At 51.2% G+C, this 12,062-nt stretch overlaps 3 protein-coding genes across 3 annotated transcripts in view; all 3 read right to left on the bottom strand.

Annotated features, from left to right (window-relative positions):
* The window catches only part of PMT5 (putative dolichyl-phosphate-mannose--protein mannosyltransferase), a gene marked incomplete at its 5' end in the record, with an annotated part of 3,612 nt that extends 1,248 nt beyond the window's left edge, over nucleotides 1-2,364 (bottom strand). The window contains one exon of the mRNA XM_018858355.1: nucleotides 889-2,364. Coding sequence (XP_018714528.1) covers nucleotides 889-2,364 — 1,476 coding nt within the window. The remainder of the gene's footprint in view (nucleotides 1-888) is intronic.
* Nucleotides 2,365-4,021: 1,657 nt separating this feature from the next.
* METBIDRAFT_116728 (uncharacterized protein) lies at nucleotides 4,022-4,655 on the bottom strand. The gene has a single exon (XM_018854056.1). The coding sequence runs from the start codon at nucleotides 4,513-4,515 to the stop codon at nucleotides 4,129-4,131; it is 387 nt and encodes a 128-aa protein (XP_018714527.1). The 5' UTR covers nucleotides 4,516-4,655; the 3' UTR covers nucleotides 4,022-4,128.
* A 4,154-nt stretch (nucleotides 4,656-8,809) lies between these two features.
* On the bottom strand, nucleotides 8,810-10,993 carry METBIDRAFT_76932 (uncharacterized protein; the record flags this gene model as incomplete). The annotated part of the gene is made up of 2 exons (XM_018858608.1): nucleotides 8,810-10,200; nucleotides 10,990-10,993. 2 exons carry the CDS (start codon nucleotides 10,991-10,993, stop codon nucleotides 8,810-8,812), a joined length of 1,395 nt encoding a protein of 464 aa, XP_018714526.1.
* Nucleotides 10,994-12,062: the final 1,069 nt, after the last annotated feature.

The raw sequence follows: 12,062 nt of genomic DNA, 5'->3' as shown, positions 1-12,062 counted from the left end.
CTGACTTGGAAAGAACTTCAACATGAACACAGGCTGAGAAGCAGCGGCCAAACAGAAGCCGCCGGGATCGGATCCGCCCCGCAGTGCGCAGTGGCCATCCATCCAGCCCCAAGCCCCTCAGTGGCTGTAGGCCATGCAGTCGAAGTCCCAGCCCGGAAGCCACTTGGCCGCCTGGCACTGGGCCACGGTCCAGGCCGAGCCGTGCACCAAGGGCCGGAGGCGCACAAACACATACACCACGGCGCACAAGTAGGCGTCGTAGCCGCGCACCCAGGCCGCCGCCGCGAGCCGCGAGCGGGCGCCCGCCTGGGCCTCGACGTACTGCGCCGTGCCCAAGACAAGGAACAACACGCAGGGCAAGTAGTGGTGCGCGTAGAGCTGGCGCTCCATGAACATGTAGGGCACGTAGTGGAGCGCCCAGCCCGACGCGTACTGCCACTGGGCCTCGCGGCACGCGGCGGCGGCGGCAGGCACGGGCGCCGGGCGCACGAACGGGTTCAACCGCCGCAAGCCCACGAGCACCAGGCGCACGGCCACAAGTACCACCACCGCGAGCCCGCCCCAGTACACGGCCACGTTGCCCACCAAGTACACGTGGGAGCCCAGCTCGCCGGCCAAGCGCGCGAGGCCGTGGCCGTTGCTGAAGTAGTTGATGCCGCGCGCCGCGAGCGGCCACGCGAGCGGCAACGACGCGTACGCGTGCGGCGCGGCCAGGCCCTTGTTGACGCGCCACATGGAGCGGTGGTAGTGGGCCATCTTCGCCCAGAGCAGGAGCCCCGGCAAGTGCACGCGCGGGTAGCGCAGCGCGTCGGCGTCGATGGCCGGGTGGCGGTTGGCCTCGATGTACCAGAGCGTGTTGGCGAGCGTGGGCCCGTTGACGCAGAGCACCTGGAGCTGGCCAAAGGCCCACGCGGGCAAGCGCGTGTCGTGGCCCATGAGCACGCAGTGCGTGCCGCGGTGCACGAGCTGGAACACGGACTCCGTGGCGCGGAGCTTGCGCAAGGCCAAGTCGGACTGCGCGTGCGGCTTCTTGCCCACGATGCGCACGGTCCACTCGAGGTCGATGTCCGCGGGGGCGTCGTGCCCGCCGTGGCACGCCACCTCGTTCAGGTAGTCGTGCTCGGAGCGCGGCGGCCGCACGTCGTTGGCGCGCAAGTACTTGCGCGAGGCCTTGTGGAACACGCGCACGGAGTCGCCGTCCTTGACGGGCCGGAACTGCGCGTCGAGCGCGCCGTCGACGTACGTGCCGTGCGGCTCGAGCACCCACTCGTTGTTGGTGTCCGGGTCGTAGCCGTACATGGTCACCTGCTGCTGGCCGGAGCCGCCCACGTACGTGTACTCGTGCAGGTGCAAGTACGCGTCCATGCGGTGGTGCCGCACGGACACGGTGCTGCCATACAGCACGTCCACGGCCGTGTTGCGCAAGCCGTGCGCGTCCGCCAACGCGGCCTTGAACGCCGGCGCCATGAGCCCGGCGTCGCCGGCGCCGGCGCCGAGCGGGAGCATGCGGAAGTGCACGGCGAAGAGCCCGCAGTAGATGGCCGCCGGCACGCCCGCAAACGCCACGGCCCGGCTGGCCGCGTGGAGCGCCAACTGGCGGCCCGGCACGCGCACGTCGCCCGCGAGCCGCCACATGTGCACGAGCGACCACGCGCCCACCCACGCGGCCGTGAAGAGCCCCGGGAGCTTGGTGGCCGCCGCGAGCCCCTCCGCCACGCCGGTAAGAAGCATGGCCTTGAGCCACGGCCGCGAGAACGGCTCTGCCGCCTGGAAGCGCTGGAACGCGGCCACCGCCGCGGCCGTGAACGCCACCAACGCGCTGTCGAGCATGACCACGCGTGCCTGCGTGGCGAGCGAGTTCTCAAAGACCACCGCCAACGCGCCGAGGCAGGCTATGCGCAGCCGGCAGCCGGAGAACCGGAGCGCCAAGAACACCAGCACGGCCGCGGCCGCGGCGCACGCGGCCAGGAACAGGCGCATGGCCACAAACGGCACGTTTGTGTCGTACACGTCGCCGACGCCGCCAAAACCAAACTGCCCGTCCCAGCCGCCGAGGAGCGCGAGCCAGTAGAACACGAGCTTGCCCAATGGCGGGTGCACGTCCACGAAAAAGCGGCCCTGGAAGTACTGCCGCACGTAGCCGCCGACGTGCGTCTCGTCGAAGACCACCCTGGGCGAACACTGGAGGCGGTAGGTGTGCAAAAGCACGGCCACGGAGAAGATGACGGCGGCCTGCCTTCCGTCGGACGCCGAGAGACGGGCGTTGCGGCCGGCGGCGGGGGCGGCGGGCGCGGTCACGTGCCCGCCGGGCGTGCGTGCTTTTTCTGCGGCTGCCGTGGGCGGGGGCTGGTCCTGCTCGTGCATTTTCGGTGTTTGTGGCGCTTTTGCTGGGGTGGTTCAGACTGGAGGGCTGGTACAACGACGGTGTTTTTTGGCTGCGGCTGCGCGCTGCGCCGCGCGTGCAGGATCCTGGCTGCAGCGTGCTGCAGGCCCTGCGCGCCGCGCGTCGAGAGTTGGCTGCGAAGCACGCGACAGGAGCCGCGTTTGGATCTTTCAGAATGGGGCTTCCAGACCAGGACGTGCAGAGCGTGGGGTGCCTAGAACATATGCTGTCATCTATGAGAACGGGAGATCAGGAAGGTGTGATGCCGCAGACGTGGCAGTGTTTCAGTATCAGAATCCTTGGTTCAGGGTGTACAGTACTGAGTGTCCTTGGAATACCACGCTCTACTCTCAGGAGAAAGCAAGATCAGGAAGGCGGAGTGACAGTCTTATGTATCGGACTTGTCAATTAAACACTTGGGTTCCTAGAATACATGCTCTCATCCCTAAAAAAAAGAGATCAGGAAGGCGGCGTGACGGTCTTTTTAGATTCCGACTTCTCAATTCAAGACTGGGGTCCCTAGAATACATGCTCTCATCCCTGAGAAGAAGAGATCAGGAAGGCGGCGTGTTGCAGCCGACGTGACGCTCCCGGAATGATGCAATCCTGAATTCATCGCCCCAGTCAACATCACCGTGGCCTTTTCTTTCGTTGATCCAATCTCCCTCTTCTTCCATGACTTGGGTACTGCGACCTATCTTATCTCCTGTACTATCCCACGTATGGGTGGGCCTCCAGCCACCAACTATTATCAAACAGGCTAGAGCTGTCTCCTGACTATAAGCAGATAAGTTGATAGATAGTTCAGCCTTGTAAAGAGGCTGTCTATCTGTGGAATTCTGGATCCTCTTTTCCCGAGGATCCGTGATGGTTTGGTGAATGTCCCTCGGGTCCACCGTTATGCTACTTCTGGAGCTGCTTCCTGTTCCGTTCACAGACAAAATAACACCCCTGGTATCTTAAAATATGGTGGGCACCTCCAAACACTTGCCGAGTAATACGTCGTGTACTGTGTTACTGAGTGCAACATATTTTGCTGCGTAGGTGCTTGCCGTCACAAGCATTGTTTCTTGCATTTCCACGCTATCGGTTTTCAGTGGGTGTAGATGATATAGCCTGTTCTGAACTTTCGTTCCTCCTCGTTTGCAAAAGATTCATCGCTGAATGCGTACAGCTTGATTTTGTTCTCTGCTTGAGTGATCTTTGCTATTTCGCTGCTGAAGTCTTTTGTATTTCCGAGGTACACTAACATCGTTCCGATTGGGCCAAGTTTTATTCCGTTGCGGTATGTGTACCCTATATGGGGCCGGCTAATCTCTGCAAGCCCGTTATAGTTTCCTAGGATTTCCTGGTACTTCTCCAAATCTTTCTCATTCAGCAAGTCTTACACTCCGCTCGGTCATAAGCATTGATCGGGGTCCTTCCCTCTCGGGTATTAAGTGTCCTTCGCACTTTTTGAGTAGGTTCTCCAGGTACGTTTTCTGATGTAACTTGTATCCTCCTTCTACCATCTCGACCTCGGCGCCGCATAATTCTTTCGCATCATCAATACCTTGATCTTTATCTTTGCCATGTTTTTCAAATATCATTTGAAGTCCTCGCCTTTCTTGTCTTGGAAACTGACCAATAAATCATCCACGTATAGTGCGATTTGCATTATGTCTCGAGCTCACCTTCGTGAATAGCCCCAGGTCTGAGTCTGATCTTTCAGAACCACAGTCTTCAAGCTTCTCTTTGAACGTCTCCTACCATGCTCGCCCGAATTTTTCAAGTCTATAAAACTTCTCTAGTTTCCATATCTTGGTTGAGTCAACTTTCGTTGCTATAACGTGTCCCACATCACCCATCTTCTGTCTCGAGACCTCATTTTCCTTCACGAGGAAAGGAAGATTCTTTAACATTGCAGACGCTATCGTTCTATTTTCGTTTCTGAATCTGTCCCTTTTTTCCTGGATGTTTGGGAAGTATTTCTTTATCAAATTGATGTTATTTTTAACCAAGAAAAACTCTGAACTTTTCTGATTTTCAAGCTCGGTGATTATGTCTTTACTTGCCTCGCTTTTGGCGTTTGTTATCTCCATTTCAATGGCTTTTGGCATACACATGGAGTAGATCATCACGTTCTCGATCATGGCGTCTTCGTACTTCGCAGGGTCAGCCGTACTGATTGTAATCCCTATGTCATATCTGTAATCCTTCTTGAACGTGGCCTGAACCTCACTCCCGTAGAAAGTCACGAGTTCCGGAGCCCTCGTATGCACCTGAGTGTTCAGGCTCGTTCATTCGCTTAGTTAGTAGCTAAATTTGACTCTTAGTCGTTTTGATTGCTTCGTCTCCAATGTGAGCAAATCCAGTAGTAATAATCATAGTATTTGGTACTTCCGTTCGTCCCACTTCTTTGAACACGGCCATATGTCTGAGCTTGCGATTTCGTTTTTGCCTGTTCGACCGCATTTCCATGCTTTGTTACTAGCTCCAGGTGTGTCTAGTCCATTATCAGAGTTATGGCTAACACTGGCTCAATTTTGCTTTCGTTGTGAGTTTCCATTACTAGTCCCGTCCTTTGGATGCAGTTAATGTATGCGGTTTGGCCATGGTGTTTGTGAGGATGTGCAAACGCCGGTTTGCGGATTTCATTTCAGTCTCGTAATTTTTGCTTGTCGCTGACGTTTGCCACCTGATTAGTCCCATGTGGACTTACCCCAAACGCACTAGCAGCAGGTATCGGGTCCCTTCTAGGTGGGTTAGTGGAAACCTCCTTCCAAGAACCTTATAGAAAGCGCCTACGATAAACTACTCATCATATTTACACTCATCAGAGACTGTACAGATTTCATAAAGGCCATATTTAAGCTCACAAATACGAAGAAAAGTATGAAAGGGAAGCTAATCGCATACCAGCACTGACACTCTTACCACTTTTATCAACTGGAAAGCCAAATGCAGGAGCGATCGACATTGGCCAGTGGAACCACGGGGAGGCCGATTAATTGTCGAATAAGGTTGACCCCCAGGAACTTGTAACATACTTTGCAGACAATGTATGGTGGAAAATGCACTCGAAAGTTAGAGAGGGAAAATCAGGTATTTTGGACGGCACACCTTATCTCGATTTAAAATATAAAGCATTGGGTGCACTGAAGCCGACTTCCGGAGCGAGAAATCATACACCAAGGCGGGTTACATGCGATACAGACAGCTGGGATCAAGCAAGAAAAAGTCACGGTAGACAAACATCCCACAAATTCAGAAAAGGTTCTGAAAATGTATTGGATGAAAATTGCTGAGCAACTAGAGATGTGCCCAAGTTGTGTACGGCTACACAAATTGGAAGAGTACAACGATAAAGCCGCCTATAGACAACTGCACTGCAAAAAAAGGGGGCGTACTTGCAATTACTAGATGAAGACAACCGCCAATAAATCAAACGCCAGGGCCGAAAGCACCAAATGAATGTGCATAAAGTCACAAAATTACCAAAAGACAAAAACACCCATTATAACATCATAAGAACGACCTCGATTAGCGTGGCCGGTGTGCCGTTCACAATACCGCAAAAGTCAGCGATATCCAAATTAATAATCGACAGTGGCGCCTCGGCGACCGTTACTCACCAGAAAGCTTTCAGTGACAATTTGGAACCGTTTAACGGTATTGTGCTCATCGGTAAAATTCCAGCGAACACTATACGCGCCGGGCGTCGAGAGTTGGCTGCGAATTACGCGACAAGAGCGGCAGCGTTTCTTTTTGGCCTCGCGTCTGCGCCCATCGGCAGAAAGCAGGGACTGCGCCGAGATGGATGCATCGTTTGGCCAGAGTTTCTGTGGTAGTGGGGCCGGGGAACGGTGGTTGGACTGGCCTATCTGGGAAAACGGCATACTGAGAATCGTAGTTTTCTGTATCACGGTAAGAGTGTTTTATGTTAGATCCTTGGGTATCCTAGGAAACTTATGTTTTTATGATAACTACAGGGGTGTAGGGGGTGAGAGTCATATAGTCTCTATTTCAATGGTTAGAGTGCTTCTTGCTTCATGTTCGATACGTGGACATATCCTTTCAAAATCATTCCCAAGGTTTCTGATCATAGTGTCAAGTGTCTATGAAACGGATGCTGAAAACATAGTATTTCTATCCTTTCGGTGGAAATTGCTTCCAAGACAATAACCAGAGGCAAAAGTTTTGAGAAGTGGCTGAGGTTCGGGTTTGGCGAGTTTAAAAACGGGAGCGACGCAGAGAATGCCATCAGTCAAATGAACAACAAGATGTTCAAACTGAGGTAAATACTACCGATGCAGTTCTGCCCGCTACTATGGAATATGCAGAAGAAGGATTTTCCACTTACAAAACAAGCAAATTAAAAGGTGAAAAGACCGGAGGCGGCCAGAAAAGCCATGGGGAAGAGGCTGAAGCCATCAGTGCTCAGCTGGATGTAGATGCCTTACATTCATGTGAAATGTGAGCTTCTTCTTATTTACTTTTATTTCATGCTTCTTTGCATATTCTTTAGCTCATTTTCAAGAATTTATTATTATAGTTTCAAGAAGGCAAGGAACGATGAAAAGTGTAATGTCTCATACATTAATGAAAATAGTATGTTTTTGCTCATTTGTCTTTGTTTGATGCTGCTTTGGAATATCTTATCAAGTTTTCCCAGATATCTTGGGTAATTTCTTGAGAGTAGGGACACGGAAGCCTCCTACTAACTAGAAATTAAATCCAATGGTTTTCATGTGTCTTCTATTATTTTCTCATTTCTGCTGATTCGAAACTCTTTCTTAATCATACATGGGAATTCAATCTTCTATTCCATTCTGCTTCTTCGAAACTCATTCTTAATCATACTTCAGAATTCAAACTTCTATTCCATCTTGACTTTGGACACTTCGTTGTGGGTCGGGATCCCAGAGCGTTTGGTAGGCATACTGGAAGATTTCTCATGCCCATTTTGCTTCCTCGAACATGAAACTTTCATGGCTGGTGTGCGTCTGATTTTATATAAACACACTCGTATCGATATGAGCAAGAAATGACAAGTTTGAGCAGTTTCTCTCTCAATCTCTGTAAAGGGCTTTGAATAGGTCTCCAGCTACATCAAATTTATCTCTAGGTTTGTTCAGTAAAACACTGAACATCTCGAGTGATATACTTGAGGCAACCGACTGGGTATTCACCATTGATGAAGAAAGATGCCACCTCATACCATAGCTTTGCAGTTATTCTTGATGCAGCAGGAACGACAAGCTTGGACATCCTTTGTCTACCAAGCCTCGATATCACTTTATATCTTCATTAGTTACTTTGAAAAGACGGCTTCTTTGGTTTCGGGCATTTAAGTGATTCTGGGGAAGGTGTAATGTTGACTACTCAGCGAGGAAGCACAGGTAGTCTAGTTCAAGTACGCCACTTGTCCCTTAGTTGCCCAAAATGATGCGTACATGGCTTCATAAATTGTGGCCGCAAAATAAAAATGTTGATTTATAATAATCGAAAACAAATTCATAAAAAAAGCACCATAGTCAACTGACTTGTGGGGTCAAAGTGCTGGGCTAATTGTACAATTATTGGTGCGTGTATTGCGTGCGGTGTCAGGGCAGAGGAGCACACCAAACCATCATCCATGAAATCATTTCAAAAACATATAATGAAGAATTCTTCATAAAGCCGCTGAAGAAACCTCAGCCGACTTTGGGGGTACGGGAGAACCTAAGGACACGTCAATAATTACGCGACTTGCAGCTGTGCTCAACTACTTGAGGCCTGAAACAGCGTCACACAGCGATCTTTGCGGCGTGGCTAAAAAGCGAATTCTTTTGCTTGGTATTTCTGTCCCGTGGCGCCGAAAGGTGTGAAATTAAACAGCGCTGTCCTTTAGATTGGCTCATTGCGATTGAATTGTCAGTCCCCGTCGTCAAGGAAAACCGCCCACGAGAATTCATAGGCGACTTTGCAGATTTTAATTTATTTCTGGGTGCGTATAGGAATTTCTGATGTGCTGGTGGAGTACTGAAATGTTCTTGTCCAGTGCTGTGAGCAATGAGTGGACGGACTCCGAAAACCACCAGCTCACTTTACTGATTCTGGCTTTCTTCCTCATCTTTTGAGATGTTCAGCCGCTTTAGGCAGCTGGCCATTCTCAAAACTCGTTCAGCTTATTACACGCCAAAATGTGTAGCTGTGTTCCAATAATTTGCAACTACAACGGTTAACGGAAATTGCGAGGACTTGTAACCGGAGAGTCCTAGAAGCCACCAGAGCAAAAGCCCCCGCCTCTGCCTGACAACTTTTTCGGTGCTTCACCACGAAAATAACTAGTGACAGCAGCAGCCTCCTCGGCACATCAACCAAAGACAACTGTACCATTCAGTCGATAGAGAAATATGTCCGCCGTGACCTTTCTTCTCTTGCCTGCTTTCCCTCAAAACACCCCTAGTACCCAATATAAAGCCCGCCGCCACGATCCTCGAGCTCGCTGGCAATGTGCAAAACACCATCGGACTTTGGGTCCCAGCCCAATTTCGCCGTGCAACGCACGTTCTTCAAAAGCGGAAGCCGCGCCTCGCTGAGCGCCAACGCCAAGTCGATCGCATCCAACTTGTCCGTGGTGCCAAGCATGCCGCTGCTATCTATGTACAAGGTGCGGAGCGGGCGCGGGTCCAGCCGCTTTTGGAGGTACCGCTCGTCAAAAAACTCCGCCAGAAGGTAGTCCACCGAAACCTCCAAGGTATGGAGGTTTGGGCAGAGCTCGAAGACCGAGTCGAGCGAGTTTGCATGGAGCCCGGGCATCGGGAACTGGATGCGGAGAGACCTCAAGTTGCGGCCAAACTCAAGGAGGAGATGCTGGAAGCCAAAGTGCTCGACCTTTGGGCAGTGTGCAAACTCCATGTGGCGGATGGTGGTGGGGAACGCCAGCTGCATCAAGAACTCGTCCGAAATGCCGCCCGACACGCGGAGATACTCGAGCCGCGGCGGCCATTTGATGCCGCTGTAATCGCTGATTTCGATCGACAGCCGCGGGAACGAAAGGTGCGTGAGCGAGTCGAGCTGGCGGATCGACAGAAACAATTCCTCGAGATTGAGCGTCTCGGACACGAGCCGCAAATCCAACGACTTGAGCCGCACACAGCCGCGGAGGGCCATTAGAGGCCCCAAGCCAAAACTGGTCTGCGGTGCCACGAAATGCACAAGCACGGGCCGCAGCCGTTTGAGGAGCTTGGCCACAGACGCGTTTTTGCCGCTCTGGTTGACGTACGCGAGGTCGAGGTCCCGGATATACGAGCCAAACGTCTTGTGGCCATTCACCGTGTCCACAAACCGATGGAAGTTGTCTCCCCGCAACTCGGGCCGCCTATATAGAAGCGGCGCGGCCATTGCATGGAGAAGCCTGCTGAGGCGGAGAAACCGCGGCTTGAGCTCGCCCCAGAACCACAATATTTCGAGGATGTACGCGACGATTTCAGGCGGAAGCACCGGCCGTTTCTGCGCCGCCTGGGCGTGCTGCTGGGCGGCCTTTTCGAGCTGCAAATCCCGCATGTGGGCGTCGCTGCCGTAGTACAAGCAGCACGCTAGCACGTCGACCTTCTCGAACTGCGAGAGCGGCCATTTCTTGCCCTGCAATTCCGCCTTTTGCGTGAGCACATACACGGACCGGATATTGGTATTCTGCGCCGGGTTGAAGTCCTGCCAATTGCCGAAATTGTCGGTGGGCACGTGCTCCGGATCTTCCCCCCTTCTATTGTCCCGCCCCTCCTCCACAAAACTCGTCTGGTATACATATCGGCGGTAGGGAGGACGGGTTTGCTTGGGTCTGCGCTTGTTGGCTATGGTGGGCAGGCCGCGTCACGTGGCACACGGCGGTTTTGGGATATATCCAAAATATGGATGCTGGTCGATTCAAAAACGCCTTTGGACGTAGTTTTGGAGCACAAACAGAGGTGTCAGACCGAGGCTCTTGGTGATCTGGGGCCTCAGTGTCTAGTGCCTCTGGACCTAACGACCAAAGAACAAAATACAGGTCTTTTTCCTGGCCTTCTTTACGGTTCCTTGGCAACTCCTGCAAGTCTGGCCAGCAAGTTCGGCAAATCAGCTACAAAGACGCCGTAGCTTGAACTCGCTAAGTTGGAACCATATTCGTTGGACCGATGGGCCGGTATACTGGGCTGAGGCGATGCGCACTGTATCTGCGACCGTTTTGGTGGTGGCAAATTAGTAATAAACGCGATGTGCCAAATCCTGACAGGGCTGATTTTGCGCAATTTCACTTGAATGTGTAGTTTTTTTTTTTGGAATTCAAGATCAAGGACGATTTACAAACTTATGTTTTAACTGTGGTTGACGAAGGTTGCCTGAAATTAGAGGAACCTGACAATGGATCAAATGACATAGTTTGTAGAGTGAAAACGGTGCAGGTCTGGCGGCCACCATTCTGCCACATAGACAGACAGAGGCACGTATTGGGAGTTGATTTTTCCAAGATAGGAGAAAACTCATAACTGGATAGCAAAAGGCTGAGAGCTGGGCTCAAAGAATTGTATGTTTTCGTTCACTAGCTCCATTCGCTGTAGCATATTGAAATACTCAGACTGTCAGACCAGGTCTGTTGTGGTTGCCCATGTATCCATCGGGTTTCATGTGCGAGTTCCGAATATGATATGAGTCTCCTTCATATACTGACAATTGCCGTAACAGGCTTTTGTGAAGACCTGAATATTGAAAATGATCCGGCGATAGAATCATTTTATACATTTCTGAGAACTTGGCTCAACACGTTGGGGTCTATAAAGTCTGCTTCAAAACGCCAATGTTGTTCCAACTTCATGATTTACGCCACAGAGGTCTACTAGACTTTTTTCGTGCCCAAAGTCCAGTAAAAAAGCACATTCCCCAAATGCAATTAGCGCGATGCTGGCCCATTTTCCTTTTGCAGGCTCCTAAAGAAGCTTGGTAAAGAATAATTTTCGCAATATTTGCGCCTTCAATTTCAAACCATTTAAAGTTTAAAATGGATCTCTTACTTCATTTCAAAAAATCATAGCCTTTATTGAAGAATACCATCAATGAAATTTTTTCTTTACTTCGTTCTAACCTGTCCAGAAATATGGTAAGAATCAGCGGCCTTTTGAACTTGATTCGCTTCCTTTGGTTTCGGCATTCGGGCGCCATTAACATTGGTGGCAGTTTTTGGATCCACCTACCTTTGACAGAAGTTATTGACTGGGGAGTGAATAATAAATGATGTTTTTGTGACTGTTGTTTCCACGCAATTTTAGGTCCAAAGTATGCATCTGTGTCTGTGTTGTGTGGTGACATACGTTTTTATATGAGTGGATTCCCGATATCTTTACGCTGCGCACTACAAACATTGTCTTGCGTAACCAGGTGAACGCAACGTGTGCCTTAATTATTATGGTTCGATGCTGCGCGTTCTTTACCAACTAAAAAAATCCTTTCAAAGTCCACAAACCCTATTGTATTACTCCAGTTTCTATCATGTGACAAAAAGATTGCAGCACCACAATTTCGCATATGGTCTCCCACTACACTACTCAGTGTGGCCCTATGCAGCTTAACTAACGTTGATCGGACGGGAAACAGTGCTTCCTGAATGGTATGGCCGCAACCGACAATTCTTTTTGGAGGAAATGGATATCGTCTGAAGATGACATTAGTTCTTAAATTCAGG

Source organism: Metschnikowia bicuspidata (assembly GCF_001664035.1).
Source record: "Metschnikowia bicuspidata var. bicuspidata NRRL YB-4993 chromosome Unknown METBIscaffold_1, whole genome shotgun sequence".
Classification (NCBI taxonomy): Eukaryota; Fungi; Ascomycota; class Pichiomycetes; order Serinales; family Metschnikowiaceae; genus Metschnikowia; species Metschnikowia bicuspidata.
Note: the sequence above shows the minus strand (reverse complement) of the source record. Positions and strands in the feature narration are given on the sequence as shown.